Source organism: Cottoperca gobio, chromosome 5 (genome assembly GCF_900634415.1).
Source record: "Cottoperca gobio chromosome 5, fCotGob3.1, whole genome shotgun sequence".
NCBI classification, from domain to species: domain Eukaryota; kingdom Metazoa; phylum Chordata; class Actinopteri; order Perciformes; family Bovichtidae; genus Cottoperca; species Cottoperca gobio.
This window is the reverse complement of record NC_041359.1, coordinates 29,253,844-29,276,343: the sequence shown is the minus strand read 5'-3', so window position 1 is coordinate 29,276,343 and position 22,500 is coordinate 29,253,844. Positions and strand designations below refer to the sequence as shown.

At 41.1% G+C, this 22,500-nt stretch overlaps 1 protein-coding gene across 2 annotated transcripts; it reads right to left on the bottom strand.

The window, feature by feature from the left end:
• Positions 1 to 6,472: 6,472 nt before the first annotated feature.
• On the bottom strand, positions 6,473 to 22,338 carry sdc4 (syndecan 4). Of its 2 annotated transcripts, none has more exons than XM_029432235.1 (5): positions 22,053 to 22,338; positions 8,481 to 8,733; positions 8,304 to 8,347; positions 8,024 to 8,213; positions 6,473 to 7,282 (listed from the first exon to the last, which is right to left on the bottom strand). In XM_029432235.1, the coding sequence occupies exons 1-5, from the start codon at positions 22,104 to 22,106 to the stop codon at positions 7,131 to 7,133; spliced, it is 693 nt and encodes a 230-aa protein (XP_029288095.1). In that variant the 5' UTR covers positions 22,107 to 22,338; the 3' UTR covers positions 6,473 to 7,130. The 2 variants fall into 2 exon arrangements, with proteins under 2 accessions (XP_029288095.1, XP_029288096.1); XM_029432236.1 differs by having other exon boundaries at positions 8,481 to 8,730; positions 22,053 to 22,337.
• Between the last annotated feature and the right edge of the window lie 162 nt (positions 22,339 to 22,500).

Genomic DNA, 22,500 nt, shown 5'->3' with positions numbered 1-22,500 from the left:
TATATTTTACAGTGACGGTCTTTGTATCTTTTATTATATAAATTTAGTTTTTAATCAATTGAATGCAGAGTTATTGAACATCACATGGAAGCTCCGTCATGTGGGTTTTAATAGTAGATGCACATGTTGCACTAAAGAACAGATTATTCCTGATTTACATATGTGGATATGGAACTAAGCTAAGCTAAGCTAAACTAAGCTAAGCTAAGCTAACAGCGGCAGATTCACCTCGTAAAATGTTTTATACTTCAGGAAACAACGAGCCTTGATTTGAGACCGGGTTCTTCCTGAATGTCAGCGATTGATTGTTTTCTATCAGAATGGTTTAACTGGCCGTGAGCGACGCAGCGAGAACGCTTTCCAGACACCAGGTTTCTGTTCATTCCTGTCGCTCCCTTTGGACGCGGAACGGCTGATTGGTGAAGTTGAAATTAGGAGTTATTTCACTGCAAAACACCTTAAAAGAGGGGCATCTGGCTGCTGTTATATTGTTTGTAATTTCCAGTAAATATCACAATTTAAAACGTGTTTTCTGTGAAGTACAAACGCAGGAAGATAACAAGTATCACCAAGCTGTTAAGGGCTTATTTCCCCGGATGAGGGAAAGTTATTCTCAGTGGAGATTCAAATATGGCCACACATCAGTTCTCAAAAACAGTGACGATGTGAGATAACAACAGCAAGAAAATGACATTTACCTGTAAAACTTCCTCCTCAGATACAACGATACACGACGTTGGTCCAGATGCAAATACTCGAGAGGAAACAGTCAAATGTAAACATGACGCCGATGTCACTGAGGTCAGAAATGGTTTTCACTTTGAATCTCCAACACGACTGAACTTGTCTGAGTCTCCAGTTCTGCTGAAGACGTCCGACAGAGACGGAGACGAGGAACCAACCTACATCAGTAGTTTGAGTCCAATAATCAGCGGCTCCAAAAATACTTTGACATTCAAATGTGCACTGCAGACAAAGTATATCAGATCATAAATAACCTCTCAGCCATTTCAAACTCTTAGACACAAACCGGAACCAGCCGATCAGAATAAAGACAACCTTGTTCAAAAGATCCTGAACGTACAACATTAAAAGAGACGTCAGCTACAACTATTCACCCGGCATTTTCACAAAATGTGGTTCTAGTTAGTGAACAACCGGTCACAAGTTCACACAGTTTATTCAACCGTACCAATGACTCCTGTGCGCCAAAGAGCCATTAAAGTTCACGTAAAGTCGGGGCGCTAACGGTAGCTGTTGGCGCCCCGTGTACTAAAGCAGAGTCCTTGACCTGCGGGCCTTTCCTGCAGGTCTTCCCCTCTCGCTCTCACTTCCTGTCTATCTGTAGCTTCAGAATAATGTGCCGTCCACTTCTCAACACGCAATAGCGTACAAGAAACACGGACAACCAAATAAATGTCAATAAACGGCTTGAGCTCGCCCCGCAGCTGGGATCCGATAAAGATGGTAATGTTGCTCATATGCACTTGCTAACGTTATATGTTGCCCCTACAGCTAGCTAGGTGTTAGAGTGGACACGGACACTATTTAGCAGGAAACTCATTGGGCCTCATGGAACAAAGGATGATTCTGTGTCATGCGCATCAGACAGGGTTGAAAACATTCACCGTATTGGCGCCGGTGCACATGGGAGAAGTTAGCCTTCAGAGTTTTCTGCCAGATATCTCGTGAGGATTACGCAACAAAACCACTTGGTAAAGTTTAGAAGAAGATCATTTGGGTTTAAATTCAGCCTTTCTGGCACATTCTCACATGTGGAGACACTGATATTATGAGGGTACATAATCACACTCCATAAATAGTCCTTAAAACATCAAATATTTGATTTAATTTGCTGCATTTTCATTTTTCCATGTAGTTGTGTTGCTGCTCGTGGGCTGAAGTGTCCTGACAGATTGTGTTTCCTTCATTCTAAAAGCAGAGCAGCGGAGATACAGACAAACAGAGAGATGTTGAAATGTTGTTCTGATGGAAGAGCTCACAGAAAGAAAGAAAAACATTCTGCCTGGTGAAACACGTCTTGGAAATTTCCCTAATTTCATCCAAAAAACCCGCACAGGAGAGTGTGTGAAGGTGTGTGTGTGTGTGTGTGTGAGCACATGTGTTTTCTGTCAGATTGTCAAAACAGACGAGATAAGAGAAGAATGTGTGGTGACTGTATGTTGTTCAGCCATGCTGGTGCTGTGTGAAGAAATGGCTGACCCATAACAGTGCCCTACAACGAGAATGTTTTCTCCCATTGTTTTAGAAGAAACAGGAACTGTGGGAAAAGAGATGTTGAAGCACAAACATATGATTGGTTATCAGTTTGTAGCTTCATGTCTCTTGGACGTCCATGGAAAACGTCATGAGGTCAAGGAAACGTGGAGAAGTTAGCACTCAGGAAGAGAAAGAATCTCGCTGCACCTACATCAGGCTACGTGATAAAGCCACGGTGGACGTTATTGACGGTGCGTCGCCTTGAATGTTGTGCCGCAAAGAATTGTGGGACATTATGTCCTTTCCTTTGGTAAAAGATGATCCAGTGTTCCCTGTGCTATATTCTATTCCTTGGACCGTCACCACCAACCTCAACCATCTCCAGCTCAAACCATTAACCGCAGAATAACCTGGTTAACCTTGTGAGGAGCAGGTTTTTGTCGCACACACACACACGATGAAGCAACAGCTCAGCAGCGGCAGAACGTGCAAATCCAGAACGTCAAGAAATAAGTAACCAACGATTCAAATGTCTGAACTGAACTTTAACCCTCGTCTGTGTTTGTTTTTGGCTCTTTTTGCAGAGCCTGAAAAGCAAACAAGGCCACTGCAAAGTTTTCCCTGTGTGTGTGTGTGTGTGTGTGTGTGTGTGTTGTATTCGTCAGTGTTTTCCCGTCACCTGTAAGTGTGTTTTTCCCCGCAGCACAGACGCCGACAGGCAACAGCTTGTCTGACGGCTGTGTGTGAATGTCAACAACACACAAAAAAACACACACACACACACACACACAGAAATCAGGGCTCAACCTTTGTTTGCTAAGTATTTCAATGTTTGATTTGAAGTTAAACATCTACGCACTCATTTATATAACTCCAATATAAAAATACTTTCTGCACATTACCAGAAGCTTGTGTTCTAATATATGAAATATATGTAAATATACTAATATATCTCAAAAGTCTTTGTTGTCGTGGTCGTTTCCTTTTTAGGGAAATGTCTCTTGTTGTGCAGCGAAGTCTCAGGTTAGAGTGAAATATTATATAATATATATACTTCATGCTGCACTACATTTATTTTAAAACCCTACTTACTTTGCAGATTCTGATTATTAATGCAAAATATATTCAGCTGTTAAAGTATAATGCATTATTTTGGATTAAACTACATAAAGAAGTTTAAATTAGCTCCATTTTTACCAGCTGCAACATTAAAGTGTTTTTTGAGTGCCTTGAAACTTTCTCTTTTTAAAAAAATAAATATATATTATTGTGAAATGGGTCGCTCTGCATCAGGAGTACTTTTATTTTTAAAAGTAATATTTTAAAATGTACGAAAGAGGATGAGGGCCACGTGATAATTGATCAATTTTAAAGTCAATTGTTCACATGTGGGCCTAATATAGAATATATATATTATATTATATAATATAATATATATATTATAATATATAATATAATATAATATATATAATATATAATATATATTATAATATATAATATATATTATAATATATATTATAATATATAATATATATTATAATATATATAATACATTATATTATATATTATATTACAATATAATATACATTATATTATATAATTTATATTATATAATATACATTATATTATAATGTATATTATATAATATAATATATATTATATAATATACATTATAATATAATATATATTATAATATATATATAAATACATTATAATATACTATATATTATAATATATATAATTTTAGCATTTAAAAAAACTAAAACATTGTTTATTACTTCCAATTATTCGGACTAATAACCCGGTTGTGTAATCACTGCTTAATTGCAATAAATACTTTATATTTGTTATTACTGGCTGCTAGTTCACTTATTTTTATTACTCAGTTCGTGTTAGTTTAATTTATTTTGTCCCCGTTTGGATTTCTGATTCTAAATACTCAGCTTTGACATTAAAGTTATAATCCTTCAGAATTTAATGGAATGAAACAATAACTGTAGAATAAACTCTTTATATAATACGATGGCATTTCTGGTTCTCTGTCACGTGACTCTCAGAAAAACAGAATACAAAAAGAAAGACAGCGTTTTAAAATGTTAATGTGCATAAAAATAGCTTTATTTCCAATAATAAATGAGAACCTGCGTGCAGAAGCCGATGATTCATCGTCTTCTGCACTCCATTGGTGATTCACATGTGGGGTTTGTGACATTAAGCAGCAGAACATACGTTTCTCTCCGATGCTCGGAGCAGACCTGGGATGTTTCTTTGTCCTGCTCGAGACAGTTGACCGGGACAATGTTCACTCCCTCGAAAAAGGAGGCAGTGGAATTTATTTGCGACAGATTATGTCCAAAAGTAATGTAGTTACTTTCATTTCTTTCTTTCTCGGGAGGTAAAAAGCCTCGACGGTTGCTGCAGCTCGTGTCGACAGAGACCTTGAATTTACAAAGCACACGCTTGCAAATTCATCAGGCTCCATTTTGGCTGCGAAGAAACAACGTTTCCCACAAAGCACCAGCTGGTAAAGGACCCAGGTCTGCTGCCGACGGGCACAACGTCCCCCCTGAACAACGAGATGAACACCAACCACATAATCCTTCTACAAACAAACGACATAAATACAAAAGCAAAACAAAGAAAATAGAAACTCTTACAAAATAAAAAGTCTCAAAACTATTTGCCTCTGAAAATCTCAAACTAGTGTATATAAAACTTTTAAAATCACATATACAACAGCTTAAAAAGGGGGAAACACCCCAACCTGAAAGAAGGCAATGAAATAATTTGACAGTTAAATTAATAAAACAAAACAAAACAGGGAACAAGTTGATCTCCTGGAGGAAACGATGAGTTCGTGTTCGCACGGGTATCAAAACACGTACAGTAAATCACAGGTCACTGCTGGGCAAACAAATAAAACAGGGGAACTATTTGGCATTTAAATATTTGGTAGATATTTTCTGTTTACCAGGATGCACCAAGTTAATCTTGTTCAGTTTGTTATTTTTATTTAACGACTATATACAAATCCTTGGTAGATGGTCCGCGTGCCGCCGTCTTTAGCGAAGAAATGTGAGCATCAAACCTTTTTATCACGGTGAACGCTCAGACCCAAAAACTTAATACAAAACAAAAACAAACCGTCCGTGTAGCTTATTGAGGAAGCGTCGATCCCATGATTTAAAACCACGGGAACAAAAAAACAGAAAGTACCAAAAACTACCAGTTTCTCCGATCACAGAGCGTAAAATGTCTTTTCATTGGACAAACATACTAATCAGCACGTGACCACCGTGACGTGGGAATCTTCACAGTAAAGAAGGCAGAGTTAAAGGAAGAGTTTGACTTTGAGGCTCAACTGTCAAGCTACAGCCAGACGGTTAGCTTAGCTTAGCACAAGGACCGGAAACAGCTAGCCTGGCTGTCCAAACGGCTACAAAGTCTCACCGACACGTTCCTTCTCATACGATTGAAATACTTAAGGACCATTCTGCATTTTAAGCAGATAATCTTTGCTAGAAGCTTCCGGAAATTCGTTCTCAACCATCCTGTGAAACGGCAAAATAGTTTTTTGTTTGACAGAGCCACGCTCCCTCCGTTCCCAGTCTTCATGCTAAGCTAAGCTAAGCTAAGCTAAGCTAAGCTAAGCTAAGCTAAGCTAAGCTAACTACACACACGAGGGATCCCAAAATGTCAAACTATTCCTTTAAGCTTCACTGAAAGAGGGTCAGCAGCTTCAGTAGTCATGTTGTTGAATCTTCACACAAGACTGAGCCGTGTGTGTGTGTGTGTGTGTGTGTGTGTGTGAGGAATGCAGGTGCGTCACCCTGTAGGAGCATGTCGGTTCGACTCCAGTCGAGTTCTCCATAATAACAGAAAACAAACCCAGCGGTGTTCATTATAGTGGTAAAACATCTTCCAGGCTTTTAAAGTTCTCTCCACAACACACTGCTGTGTGTGTGTGTGTGTATGTGTGTGTGTGTGTGTCGGGTCATACAGGATTAGTTTAGCTTACTTCTCCGGCGTCGAGGTGCCAGACTGATGAGACTTTCCCCAAAGGAGGAAATACAAAAACATGCCGCAAAGTTTTAGATAAAAAAAAATATATATTTTCAGGTCGTTTTAAAGAGAACGTACCGACTGGTCCAACGTCAGCACAAACACCGGCTGCCCCTGGTTTATTATCACACGGAGAATAAAACTACACAGTCATGTATATTTGCTATCAAAATGAATTTGAACAACGAGCTCAATTCTTTCCCATCATGATGGGATGTTTAATAGAAAAAAAAATGAAATCTCTCAGCATTACAAGTTCTTTAAAAAAAATTCTAATAAAAACGTTCACATAAGTCATTTGCTACAGTAATGTGAGAAGCTGCGGTTCAAGGGAACGGGTTGAGAGGAACAACAGAGAGGGAAAATAAATAAGGGGACTGTTAATGCGTACCATACGAGACGAAGCATCATTGCACAGTGTTAGTGTTTTAACGGGACGTGGGGACAGAAGAGAAACTGGAGGTACGAGTCTTCCGCGGGGACAAAAGTCATAAAAACAAAGACATGAAGTGATCACGTGTACCGCAGCTGAAATAGTCCACTCCTGTTGCTCCGTATTCCATGTTTTACAAAACCAGAAGAGGGACGAGAGGACCAACAAAGCCTCTGATTGGTTAAGAGAGCACCAACAATGTTAGCATACATCAGGGAGGAGGAGTCAGTCAATCGATTGTGTTGTCGGGGCTTCTCTCCTGATTCGTTATCAATGCTGAAGAAAGTGAGGAGGAGGTATGATGAAGATGATGAGGCACTGAGGCCAGGCACTGGCCCTGATTGGGGTTTTTTAAGGGTTAAGAGTGAGGTGTGTGTGTGTGGCGGAGGGGGGGGTGGGGGGTGGGAGGAGGTCATTATGCGTAGATCTCTGTGGTGGGGGCTTTCTTGTAGATGGGCTTCTTCCCCAAGTCGTAGCTGCCCTCGTCCTTCTTCTTCATGCGGTAGATGAGGAGGAGGATGAGGAGGACGGCGAACATCAAGCCGACGGCGCCGCCCGCGATCAGAGCTGGAGGAGAAGAGCAGAGAGACGTCTTTAAAGTACGAGAAGAGCATGAGGATGCAACTCACCAAATATAAGACTCCAAGTCCCAAACTGATCCAAATAATCAGATTAATTGTAATGTTTAAAATCAGATGTCAATTCTTTAACTCAGCGCGGGCGTTGCAGCCGCCGCCCTTCATCTCTGTAGTAAGTGTGAATGTTGGAGCTCGTCTGTCGTCTGAGGAGGAAACACGACGGCCCGTGCGTGAACGTATTGCAATAGTTCTGTATTTGCAGTGATACGAGTTGAAAACATGACTTAAGTTGCTAAAGCAAACTGAATATTTCCTATTGCTGCAGCTTCACATCAAACGCTTTTAAATGGACTTTTATTGTGAAGTTCTGACAGGATATGCAACGTGTTCGTCAGCGAGCTTCTACAAAACGTCACCATCTTCTCACCGCGGACGAGCATGAAATATGTGCAGCAACAGTAACTAAATAACTTTAACAACGTATTTTTGAATTGATCTCCGCTGTCATTTAGGCGAGCGTCAGATCTAACAGTTTAATAGTAACGTTGTTTGAATCCACAGCTGAGGAAATGTTTTCATGCTTTTATTATCATCATGAATATAAATAAATCCCAGCACATCGTCGGCCAACAGACTTATTTCTCAAGGACTTCTTTCTTGAATGTTTTTACGTTTCCTTTCAAAACGCAAAATTGTTTCCGCACGGACAACCATCAGGATGCGCACTGACCTGCGAGGACCTCCGTCTTGTTGAAGATGCTGTCGTCGCTGGCGTGGGACATGAGGACGTTGGACGGGTGCTCCTCGCTGGGCTCCGCCTCATTATTCAGTCGGGGAATTTCGTTACTCTCCCGGACGACGTCCACCTCGTTGACGGTTGGCCGCACCACCTCTGGGATCTTGTTGTCGTTCACATCCGGCTGAGGACGAAGAGAAAGAGTTTAAAAACACCATCCGGCTGTCAAAGCCAATAAACCGAACTTACATTTTTATCTTAAATAAAGTCTCACCTTCACAGAGGGTTTGGACTCTCTTGCGGGCGACACAGTTGTTGCTGTGGGAGAAACAGATTCTTCGTTTAACCTCAATAGTTTTATATAAAACTCAACAGCAGCTCCACGATTACGAGATAAACATCCCATTTTAATTTAAATAGATTTAAAACGCAAGTATTTTTAGAGGCTGACCTCCGTCACCGGATCCAGAGAACTCGTCGTACTCTTCCTCTTCCTCATAGTCATAGTCATCGTCGTAGTAATCTCCCTCCCCGCCGTCCAAGTCGTCCGAGCCGTCCGAGCCGTCTTCGTCATCGTCATCTGTGAAGCCGAAGTCGGAGCCGTTGGGCGAGTCTCCTGAGGACTCCAGGTTGTCATGGTGTGTAGACATGGCGACCGTCTGTGTGGTCTTCATGGGCATCCATGTCTCCGTCTCCCTCACCTGCTGGGACACCGGAGACGTAGGGGTCAGAGGGATACAGACAGTCACAACATGGAGCAGGACACTTTGTGACGGCTGGGGCCACAACTACTGTAGAGTTTCTCTTTATCTGATACAAAAAAGGGACGACATGTATAATAAAGAACTCTCCTCACAAAGAGCCATGAGGCAGTTCAAGCTGGAGGACGAGTGACGAGTGCAATTCAACTACATATTTAAATCCACCTGAACACAATGTCGAGGGTTAACTAGCCTCAACGTTTGGTCCTTTCAGAATAAGACAATTAGAACAATCAAAAAGATGTTAATGACCCTAATTCTACATTTCTACTGCAGATTAAAACCTAAAACATATCGAGTTTACAATGAAATGAAGCACAAAAGAGTCCAATATTCATAAACTCTAAACTGAAACTAGCTTTTTAAACAAATAATTAAAAGCTGATGCGATATTTCAAGCAAAGATGACAGAACAGGGATTTAGATCCAGCTTCTTCAAGTTGGAGGATTTGCTGCTTTTCTTTGTCAGGTTAGAAAGTAAATTCAACATCTTTGGAGGTTTGAATCATTGGTTGAACAAAACAAGACATTTAAAATCGTTTTCGTAATTGTAATGAGCAATCTGACATTTTAATAATCGGGAGAAATCCTGTTCAGATAGAGATGTATAAATCTTTTATCATCTAATTTCCCCCTCTTACTTTACCATGTTGAGATATTTTATAGCCCAATTAATAGTGAAAATAATAGTGAGTTGCAGCCTGAATGAATAAAGCGACCTCCCGGCCAGCCTGTGAAGCTACTGTCGCTCTAATCACTGTGAAGATTAACATAACGAAGACACATCAACCTCCTCTAATCACATTAGCACACTTAATTTCATTGACCATTTGCTCAGTAAGCAGCGTGAACAGGATTAAACACACACACACACACACACTTAATGAGCACGAGGCCACACTAAACAGGAGGTGGAGGTAAAACGAGGCGAGAAAAGATCAACATCGGGTCCTAAACTGGCCGAGCAGCTCGTTCAAAAGCTTTAAAGTCTTTCCAGACTAAAGTAACGTGACATCAACAACAAGCCTCTTCTGTCACATTCGTTATAAAACGTGGAGAAGATCTTGATGTTTTGTTTATAACATAAGGCAGTAATGAAATCATTGCAGATTCATTTATTTGTATATTATAGAACATTAGTTTTTTATTTCACGATTAGCTGATCGAAGGAACAATAATCTGCAACCTTTTTATAAAAGCTAAAATCGATGAAGCAGTAAAGTTTCATGAAAATGTTGTTTTTAGTCTTTCAAATATGATTTCCTGCTTTTCTGTTTGACATCACATCAAAGTGAAGATCTTTGGGTGTCGGACTGACAAAGCAAGACATTTAAAGACATCACATTGGACTCTGACAAACTGGGACGGACATTTCTCTCTATTGTCTGACATTTTACCAGACAAAGAAAAATAATCTTAAAATTGAGAAATTCTCAATTCCAGCTTCTTAAATGTAAAGATTTGCTGCATTTCTCTGTTCAATATTCTCTTAAATGTGATTATTTCCCCGTTTTAAAAAACTTGTGATTGACATTTGACTTTTGCCTAAATCAAAGCAACATGTGCATGAAAAGGATTCTGCTGCTGAACCAGGCCTGAAAAGAAAACTACGATCACATGCTCACAATGAGACGGACACGATGTCGTGAGTTCAGAGGCAGAAACAAAACTGAAGAAACTAGAGAGCCGAGCCGGCAGAGAACAAAAGCCGACCACAAATTACATTGGAAACATGAATCCATCCCACAACATCCTCGGTTACTCTCGCTCTCAAACACAGTTTTGTTGACCTCATGAGTTCTCCCCATAATTACTTCCATCCGAGTCGTCGCTTCATTTTAAGGGTTATGCGTGTGTGTTCTCAAATACTTGGCATAGTAACGATGTGTGTTTTAAAAGGAGAGGCTGGGGATTACCTTCAAAGTAGCCTATATGGAGGAGAAGAAGGGGGGATGCCCCATTGTGATTGTGACTGCCACAATCAGTCAGTCACAATCAAACAAGGGCGGCCATTTTACTGTGATCCTCTCAGCAACAAGGCGGGCTGCCTTCTTACATTTTCATTGTTTTTAAATACATTTATTAATTATTGTTCTGTCTGCCTGTGTTTGTGACCGACTAAGAAGCACAGCATCAAAAGAAAAGACAAAGTTTTAAATCCTCCATTACAGTTTTTCCTAAAAATTCTATGATACCCCAAACAGTCACAGCCAGATGAGCTCAAATAGATCCATTGTTATTGTTTACTTTTAGCCATTGTTTATTTTTATCCATTGTTATTGTTTACTTTTAGCTAACCATTTCTATCGTTTACCAGTTTGACTTATGCACTTCGCTTGCCAACTAGTTCTCACGTACAGTTCAGACAGTCTACCTTAGTAACTAGCTTATTACTACACAAAGATCAACACCAAACTCATTTTATTTGTGTTTATTTTCCTCTTTAAGTTAGCATTATGATTCGTTAAAAAGAAATCCACACGTTTTAAATTAGTTTCCCTTCTCCACAATGTTTCCATGCATCCCGTGGCAACTATAGGAGTAACCCCCTGGGGTACAAGTCCGCCTGGTTGCTGATCACTGCTCCATTATGTCCTCATTTAAACCCTCTACATGGACACAGGGGAGCTGTGATCCTGTGTGTGCATGCCTGCGTGTCTTTGCGAGTGTGTGCGTGTACCTAATCCTAAGCCTTAAAATGGTGACTGGCTCTTCATTTCCTCGCTACCATTCAGACAGAAGTTGACGGCTGCTGCGGTGTGCTGGAACAAGCCCGCTGAGTCACATTATAGGAATCACGCTCATTCAGATGATAACATGGATCTATCCGAGTCAGACTTATTCAATCATGTATGTCAGCATGAGTCATATTCATTCAAACACTAATATCTACCTCATTCCTTAAGGATTGTTTACTCTGAATACTACTTTGTGGTTGGAGCAGCTTGATCACACTAGATTAAAGGAATGTATGCACTCATGTCTTTCTCACTAGTTTGAAGTGAATGGGACAAAAGTTGGTGTCAAATAATTTCATGCACCAATAAAGATTTAGAAAAACTTTTAATCAAAATGACATGTCTGGTACCAGACTGTCAATCAACCCCCACACGGTCCTGATTACTCTACAAATAATATAAAGTTGAAATCTAATATCACTTTATGTAACACTTTATTACACAGGTCTGTATTTTGTTAATAGTTTAATGGCTTTCCTGGATAAAACTTTGTAATAATTACAGGGAAAGTATTTATACTGCTACTTTTAAAAACTTTATTCTCCATATGTTAAATTGTATACTAATCTTAAAATATTTTCAATTTCACAAAAATATATATCTTCTGTTCAGCCGAGTAGTTTTACCATTTGTGCATTTGACTTCCAGTAGTTTGTCTGATAAGTGAACGACAGGTTCAATACCCAGAAAAGCCGCCATGTTCATCCCGGTCGGTGTCCACAGGTGTCAATAAACCTTCTTACTGGCTGCCCCTGACCTTTAAACCCCCCCTACGGTGAAATGTGGATGCAAACAAACTCCATTTACAGACTTTTAAAAACACCAGTCTGACAGGCGGACTGAGACCTGTTCCAACCCGCCAGGTTATATTCAGTAAGAGAGCAGGAAGAAGAAGATCAAAAGCTGAAGGACTCGTTATGATGTCAGACCCTGAATTTACTCTCAGATGTGGGGGGATATTCCATCTTTACTATATTCTACAAGGAAGCAAAACCAGGATGGGATTCAGGCCAAGTCCCTGTCTGCAAGGACAAAAACAAGCTCACTGTGTTCCCAAATCCAGGAATGTATTCAGGAACAGCACACGTACAACAGAGAGCAGAAACAGGAAGTAACAACCTGTGTGAGCCAGAACAGCCTGAAGACCTGTTAAACACCCTACATAGGATGGAAGCGATGAGTTACTGCATTACTCCACAAACCAAACACTTACACCGTCATCTAAACCACACCCCTCACAGTACAGTAAATGAACAAAGAGCACCAAGACTGTAGATATCATGATTAGTATCTGCGAATGGGAGAAACCAAAATATGTCCATGGCATCATTACGGCAACATTTAAATCTCATTTCAGAGGGAAATCTTTTGCCTTGAAGTTGGTTAACCACATTATTTGTCAGCCTCGTACGCCCCGAACACGTCAACATTTTGTCCTCCCATAAGTGATTCACAGCCTCATGTATTCTGACTAATGTGCAATGGCTGATAAGCAGCCGGATGTGGATTTCAGCCAAACCAAATGGATTTGATGGAGAGAATTGGGAACCAATATCTCCGTTTGCGGTAGTGACGCACGTCATGTTAAGCATTTAATGGAGTATTGTACCACAACAATGGAGTTCACCACTCTTGGTTTCCAAAGCACGAAGGATCTGGTCAGTAAAGGTTTTGGCATTTCATCAAACCTCCTCCTAGTTCTAGCTTTCCCTCGTTTAATGAAAAGCCTCTTGATTTCAGAGCTCATTCAGCTGTGCCCTAAAGAAAAACATCCACAAAACTCTCGAGACCATGGACCGTGTGACCTCGACATCATTGCGTCGGATGTGAATTGAAAAACAGCTCCATTGTGTGATAAACTGATTTGTACTATGGAAATCAAACTATGGACTGCAAACCACTTTCCATTTCTCCAACAACAAAAAGGACATTCATAACTAGGGCGGCAACTAACGATTACTCTTTCATTAATCACTTCATTCTTTGGCCTTTACTGTAAAATGCCACAGATGTGAAAAAGTCCAAGGTGACGTCTACAAATGTCATGTTTTGTTTAACCAACAGTCTAAAACCTAAAAAGATATTCAGGTATTTCTTTCTACAGTTTTCTATCTACACGTGCACCAAGATGTCTTCCACCATTTTATTTCTTCTTTTTTTTTTTAGGCCTTAGGTATACTCCTCATGGTTGGAGGAGCCTGGGACTTAATATTTTCACTGCCAACAACTGCGCTGTGGCTTTTGTGCTTATGACAATAAATCCTTTGAACCTTGAGGTTTACCACTTCATGAGTAAAAAAGAAAAGCAGCATATTCTCACGAAAAGGAAACTAGAAGTAGAGAATATTTGGAATAAAACGAGTAATTGATCATAAATATATTTGTAGATTAAATGATCAGTGCTTTACTCCATTTATTACAAATAATTCATAATTTTAGTCAGATTTCCACAATTTGTCATTTTCTCACCTCTGCAGAGAATTAACTTTTGTTCAGGAGCATCTTATGTTTGTTGTCGATATGGTCCGATGAAGGAAAGCCTCCCTACAGTTCATAAAAACGTGTTGTTTCCCGTCTTGCAGCACGCTTAACCCCTCAGTCTAGCCTCTTGTCCCGTCCCGTCCTTGTTTATCCTGCCTATCTCAGCATGGAGGTCCTAAACTTTCCAGTTCCCCCATGTGTACGCATTCACTGAAAGGCAGTCTGTCAAGACACCCGCCACCCAGCCTTTGGGTCTGTCCCTTGCATTGACACCAAACAATGCCAGTGGACTCCTCAAGAGCATATCAATGACCAAGGTAACCGGGGATAAGCCTCCAGCAGCCTCCCTGCATTAAACTGGGGAAACAATCCCTCCATCTGCCGGCACACAGAGCGGCATCTGGTCCATTCACACGGTGGCGTGGAGGAGGTACAAAGTATGAAAAGACAGAAAAGAAACACCAGCACACAGGAATGTGCTTCCTTATTCTTTGTGATGTCCAATGTCTCTTGACCTTTTAAAAGAAGAAGACAATTATAGTTGTTTTATAACCTTTCATGTGATATTCAGCTGCCATTGTTGGCTTGAGATGAGCTCAGGGGTCAAAAACTAATATGGAAGATAGTCAGGATTCATAATCTTCCAATAATCGTCTGCCAACTCTTTTCACTCCCTCCATTTTCCCCATCCTGTTTTTCAACTTCTCTCACCCCCTCCCCCTCTTGCCGGGTGATACCAGCAGGATTTGCATCATTTTTGGTGTCGCTTTGTATGCTTTTAAGATGCACTTCTGACCCCTGATGTAACTCCACTAAAAGAAAGGACACACAAATACTGTATATGTGACATGGACCTTCACACACACACACACACGTTTATGGTATCCAAAGGGCCTAATAAAGAGTGATCTATTATGGACTCATTACTTTGAATAAAATACTTAACTTTATGATGTTAACAGAGCAAAGCCCTGGTGCTGCTTCTACATACCGTCCTGCACAAGGTCTGAAAATGACCCAGTGAATATTTCCATTATGGGCCTCATTTTCTCCTTTGATAAACACCTACAACAGCACTGCATGCTGGACTTCACTGGAACTCAAAAACACACCTACCTTTGCTTTTTGCTCTGACAGGCGAGCTCTAGATTCCTTCTACCTACGCCCGGTCTATCTATAGCAGTATTTCCACCTACCAGCACCATGTGAGACTACGGCAACATTACACACAGCAGCCTTTACCATGACAACGTACAGATGAGCGCTTACATGATGGATCTAGAAACAGAATTAGGGCTTAATAGTTTGTGTATAAAATGTAAGAAGTGAAAAATGTCCAACTCCGTGCAAAGAAAATGGCATTTTCTGCCATGTTTGAATTAAATTTAGCCATTAATTGCTTATCGAAACAGTCGTCCATTATTTTTCTGCCAAAGGACTAAATCCATTAGTCAACTTAGTCGCAACTCTGGACATAATTACTACACAGCTCTTGTTGCCCCAAAGACAAAGATTACTCCGCAAAGTGAGTAATCTTGTTGCATTTAGCTTTGACAATGGCCTCTTGCTTTGCATTTGGCTTTTTTCCTGACAGATAAAACTGAAGCCGAACAGACGGCCAGCTGTGCAGCGGACAGTGTTGATTCAATCTCTACTGATAAGCCTAATTGCGTTTTGATGAGCGCCTCCAGAGGGAACGTCCCCAGTCTTATCGTAATGCCCTTTATTGGTCACTTCCTCCCACCGATGAGGCCATCCTGCCATGTCAATTGGATGATTTCCCAAATCCATGACTGATGGTCAAATAAGCCGAATGCCTGCAGCGAGTCAAACTCTTACAGATGCCATGCCTATAATGTCTTCCCTACTTTCCCCATCTCTTTGATGTCACTCCCTCAGGCAAGCATATCACTGCCTTAGATCAAAAGACATTACAGCCCAATAGACCAAATGTGAGCTACTGAGGAGTTATCAGCTAAAAGATCAGCTTGAGGCTTTAAGTGGCAGGAAATAATAAGAACAAGGCAGGAAAACAGGAAATATCCATCTCAGACAAATCAACTCTGTTTAATAAAAGTCTGAAAAGAAGCATGAATGAGTCATTGCACTTACTTATTTAGATTTGAGTGTTTTTGGACACGTGAGGATGTCTATTCATTCCTAGTGGGATAAGGTCACAAAGAGCCCAATTCATTTCCAAGCGGAGACGATTAAATCGACTCTTTATCCTTCATAAACTGTGGTTCAGTTCAATTTCTAGTTCATAATAGCAGTAAGTATCACTTTAGCTTAATTTAGATTGTAAAAAACAGATGCCAGACGCACCATGAACAAGTCTCATGTTATTTTACATTACAGTGCAAGACAAATTAAATGTTCTCCAGTCGTTGATTAACGAATGGCTAAAGGATCCTTTTCTTATGCTGGTGGTTAATATTCAACTCTATCATCACATATTAAACCATGAATCGGCCTGGCTCACATTATGAATAACTAGCATCAGAGACACAACTTTAAGGGAAATAAACTTGTTCTGGTACATGGGTTGTTTAGTGCCAGACCATTTCCATGTTACCTTTGGACAGAGCCAGACTCTTTATGCTAAGCTAACCTTACCACATAGAGCCAGGCTCTTTATGCTAAGCTAACCTTACCACATAGAGCCAGGCTCTTTATGCTAAGCTAACCTTACCACATAGAGCCAGGCTCTTTATGCTAAGCTAACCTTACCACATAGAGCCAGGCTCTTTATGCTAAGCTAACCTTACCACATAGAGCCAGGCTCTTTATGCTAAGCTAACCTTACCACATACGAGAGGTATTGATAGTATCTCCCAAAAAATGTCAGACAATTCCTTAAAAAAGACAAACAGACTGGAGCGTTAGTATCTGCGATCGACTGCATTAAGCGGTGTACGCTGCTGTTCAGTTTGGCAGACTGAGGAATGCGTCTCTCCGTGTGGGTCAGTTAAGTAGCCAAGACCTTGGCTACTCCGTCAGCCACCACATTCCTCTCCGCTCTACAACTGAGCCACGTAATTAAGAGTTTGGGCCAAACCACCAACAACTGCTGCGATGGTTCTTCTAGGTTCATGGCTTGACTTCAGCTGCTGAGATATCCTGCAGTGAAGTCTTCTAAAAGTAGCCCCAACCGCTTACTTGTATGTAAGAAGTATGTTTAAAAGAACCTGGTTTATAGAGGGGTTCAAATTAACGCAGCATGGCTCTTGATGCATGTAAAAAAAAAAAAAAGGGTTATATTCCTATTGTGGGGATATTTTACACTTTTACCATTGGCGTCACACACACACACACACACACACACCATTACAGATCGAGATATTAAGTCAACATTATTGGGATATCTGAATTTGTTGCCCAGCCCTAGGGTGGAGCATTTTGATTATTACATTTCATGCTCCGCCATCCAATTTTCGAGTCAGATACATCTGTTTGGCTTGGGGGGAAAAACCACTAAGTGCATCAGCACTGATGGTTGCTAACAGTCCTGCTTCAGGCCTGGAACAAGGTGTGTGTGCCAGCTGCGAAGCCCCGCCCTTCGAAAAACGGAGCCGAAGGAGAGAATGTCAATGCGCAAAGTAGACAGTACAAACTGAAACGTGCACATAAATTAGATCAAGTTTAGTTTATTTAATAAAAGAGACCTGTGAGTGTGAAAAGTGAGTTGTGGATAAAAAAAAATATATAATTTATTTTGAAATTTGAGAAAAAAGAAGAAAAAAACACCTTGAATTTCGCCCGGCCAAGACAATGGTAGGGGAAACACTGGGGTATCATGGGCCGCCATCAAACAGCCTCCCTTCAGGCTCACCGATACATTTCCCAGTGGAAACACAGCAAGGCTCATATTCCATGTTCTGCCACGGCCTCCTATATATTTTAACAGCTTTCCCTTTTCAAGAATGGGGAGGGAAGACTGCTGTGTTAAGATGCATGTTTCTCAGAGTGGGCTTTTGGTTATGAGGTCTTAAATATTTGTTTTTACTTTCACACGCTGGTAGAGGTGAAACAATTAGTCAATGAATCCATTGCAAAAAACATAGTGGTGTCACCCTTTCAAAGTGTTGCGTGTGTGCGTAGTTGCATCAGTTTACCATAAAATTAGAAATCAGTTTAAATTGCTCAAACAACAGAAATTGAATCGGCAACTATTTGAATCAATTATTTGCCTTAAGTAATTTGTCAATGGTTCCAGCTTCTTAAATGTGTCAAATATATTTGAAAACTGAATCTTTGAGGACAGAGATTAATAGATGAAACCAATAGTTAGCTGCAGTCCTTTACCCTCGTGTAAAGGTTCCAGGCTATGTTTAACTAGAAAGTGGCTTTAGCACCAAAAAAAGAAAGTTGTATGAAAGTGATAAAACCACAATGGGGGGGGGGGGGGGGGGGGGTTTATGGTCGACTTCTGCCCTAAAATGTATTCATATAGTTCCCGTTACAACTGCCAGAATATGTAGTGGTTGAAGAGGGGTGGAGGGGGGGGGGGGGATCAGGTTCTCTACTGCTCTTCATCGAAGGCAGGAAGGACAAAAACCTCCTCTCTCTGTGCCAACATTCCTCGGCCCAAAGGGATTTTATAGACCAGCGGACAGCAATGCAGGAACCATTATTACATCCTAGCGATACTATTTATCATGCTCCCTCCTTCCCTGTGCTCTTTTCACCACACAGGCTTTCAGTGCACCCCATCATGCAAAAGAGACAAAAAAAAAAGTGCTTCAAAAAACCTTGCTCATTCTCGTGCAAATGATTCGGGGCTAAATGCAAAACCAGTGACATTCCAACAAGATATAACAAATGGACTCAGCCCAGAGGCAACAGGCTGAGGTTTGGTGGAGCTACATGGATTAACCCCGATTAACCACCGCACTTGCCATCACAAGCAGATTTGGTAAATTAAAAAAAAAAAAAGGTGATTTGACACCACTCATTAGAAAGTCAATTCAAAAGGTTTGACAATAAAGATGAGAATCAGTTCAGCAGCTTAGCTTTTATGTGACTTTTACTTATTGTTCTTTATTACCCTGTCCCCTTCATCCAAAACTTGCTCATGAAGGACATATGCTTCCATACATGTGCAGAAAATGCTGAGGTCAATGGAAAAATGCATGAAGATCAGGATTTGTTTGGCCCGGTCTATCTTGGAAAAACTGATAAGGCTACAGCTCTAAAGCTACAGCTCAGCATATCTGGCAGAAATCAAAATGGTGGACTGGTGAAAGATTTGTTCTACCTCAGGCAGCAAAAGACTTAACTAAATTAAGCAATAACTTCCCAGGATTAGATCAAGTATCTTCGCATCTACTTGATAAGAAAGGCAACTCTGACCATTGATAAAAACATTCCAATCATGCCTGTGGCTCCCAAAAAAAGAAGCCTTTTTCGCATTCAGAGCATGTTCTTTTGTCAGGTAGCAGAACATTGTTATCGATTAGCTGGGAACGCCAAACCCACATACCAATAATGACCTCAGTGGGTAGAGAAGAAGAAAGGGCTGCAGGGAGGGAGGGAAGGATCGTCATAGCTCAGAGGCTAAGTATCCATCAAAGGAAAGTGCAGAAAGAAAAGCTGCAGAGGCCTTCCTAAGAATGACAATTGATCAGAGAGACAGAAAGGGAGAGTGGGAACAGACGAACGACTAAAGAAGCCACAGCAAAAATCTAGAAAGTAACAGCTCATTTGAAAGAGCAGAACATTCATTTAAAAAACAGCACAACTTGGTGGGAAAGCTGTAGGTGTGTCCACACTAGAGTGTCCCTTATGAAAAGGCCCCAGGGCCCTATTGAGATCCCTCCAAGTGTGCGAAATCCTCAAGAGGGCCGGTCAAGGTCACCAAAGGTCACATTCCAGAGGGGGGAATCAAAAAAAGAAGACTGAGAGGGGAAGGGAGTGGGGGTGACAACGAGATGATGCAGAGTGAGCAAGCAGAAGCTACAAGGCTTTGAGGAATGCAACAGATTGTAAAGGCGAGGTGGAGAGATTTAGCCTGAAGGCAGACGAAGTTCAGCTCTTCAATCTGGGATTGTTGTCCGGGCGCTTCTGGCTCAACGTGGGAAATTTCAAGTTGTCACAGTGAAGCATGTTGACACTCGTATATTTGAACCCTTGAAGTCCAACACATATTTCATGCATGTACTTCAGTCTGGAATGATGGTGAAGTCAGTGTGTTGCAGAACTTTCACAACATTTATACTGACCAACTGTGCTAACTGGGGGGGGGGTGGGGGGATGCATGTGTGTGTGGGTGGCATCCAGAGAGCCTGTATTAGTACTCCCGTACACAATTAGACATGTGTATTCAAAAGCTGCAGATTATGAGATTGGACATAAACGACAGCATCCGCAGTGAATCTAGAATTTTTTATGTCGCCAGATATATTCTAATATTTAGAGTTCCAGAATAAAAGAGATGACCAGTCCACTAAATTAAACTATAACAAATAGTATGTCCTTACTTTCCTGAAACCCCTATGATCAAATATATTCTCCAGTTTCTCCATTATGCACACCAACGTCATCACACCATCATGCGGAAAAGTTGCAAAGAAAAGAAACTATTTTTTGCTGCGTAATAAATGTATTTCAAACTATTTTGGATTAACCTTCGCTGTACGGACTCCAATTCAGGCCCAAACATTCAATAAATCACGCCACAAAGAACAACTACAGACCAAATGGTTCCTTTCTTCTTTGTAATACATATGATAATCACCCCTCCCCGTTCACACATGTTATTCTAAACACACTACCACCACTTAGCATTTCTTTGGGTAGAGCAGGACTGGGGCAAAGCACGACAGTCTCAGGTGTTTGAATAACACGTTTCATTAATAGTTAGCGATGAAACGAAGCCTGCGTGGCAGTAGGATAAAGGTGGCAGGACAGCATGCATTTATATGCTTCATAAAAAAGGATGGAGAGCAAAACAGAAGTGACAGAATATGGAAAAGCCCACAGACACATCAGGACTGAGCACATATGGACAAATAATTACAGCACATGACTTTTAGAAATGAAGTTAGAAATCTAGGTCCTTCAGATGTAACATTTATAAAATGTCAGCCACCTCCAGTTCAGTGAGGCTCCTCGGCACACACATTCTTCTGGCATTAAGTCAGCCTGTTGCTTTTCACAACAAGACACTGTTTAACTTATCCCCAAAGTATCAGGGGTCCCAGGAGGAGGATCTTTTGGTGGGACCCCCACTGAGAGTGTGTCATACCAACATAAGCGTTTTGGATTTTGCAGTACTTTCCTCTCTTTCCATGTTGTCTTACCATGTTTATGGTTATGGCTCAAACACCACGGCCAATTCCTAAATATGTGAAAACATGGCAATAAACCTGATTATGAATAGTCATCACTTTGGATGATGAGGGAACAACTCAAGATAAATTAAGTTTCCAAACTGTTGTGAATGTCTTCACAAATCATATCCAGCAACAACGACTAGAGACACACCAACACACACCAAGACCATAACAAGTGATCGACAGTCTGGCGTGCACCCCCTTTTGAAAAGGAGAGGGGGTAAAAACGACTCTGTGGCTAAGAGTCATTCATGTAAATACATTAAAAGAGCAGCTCAAATGTCCCAGATAATGGCCCATCAGAGGCAGGAAAAGTCACTTGCCAGCTAACCCCCCCCCATCCATCTGGGCCCCATACTGGATAATAGCAGCAGGCTGTGTGTGTGTGTGTGTGTGTGTGTGTGTGTGTGTGTGTGTGTGTGTGTGTGTGTGTGTGTGTGTGTGTGTGTGTGTGTCTCACCCCAAACCAACACACACACACACTAACCTCATATCTGGCAATGAAGCTAGCTGGCTAACAACATTGTGAGTTACCCAACTAATCTTCTTTAAACGGGGAACCGTTAACTCAAAGCAGAGTCACGTTCACGGCTCATCCTCACGAGCTCACCTACTAGCATACTTTAGCTAGCGCTGCCAGCCTCCACACGGGAACACAAAGTTTTTAAAATCTTGTACTCAGTTAGAAATGTTTAGTAAAACAACTTACCGATTCTGAAAACACGGAGGCAGATAAAATCAACACGAGGCAGAAGCTGAGCATGTTTGTCCTTTTTCAAGTAGCGTTAAAGTTAAAAACAAAAAGGCGTTAGCTTAGTTAGAGATTTAAAACCCGCGCGGTAAACGAGTGTTTCTTCAGGTTCTTGTTTCACAGTATAGTCCACCCGTTGTTGAGAAACGGTCCACTTTATCCCCTTGTCTGTGTCTCCGGTGTGTTTTCTCTCCGGTGCCCGGTCGGTTCCTACTGGAGGCTCCTCGGTTTGATCTGCTCTAATATTTCGGACGCGCTCACTCTCCCCCAACTCTCCTCCAATCAGCGACGCGCTGTGACGTCACGCTCTCCCTACCTTCTCCATAATTTACGGTAAATCCTCGCATTCAACAGGTTGGCCCCGCCCCTCAAAATCGTCAAGTTACCCGGATGTAGGAAAGAAAAA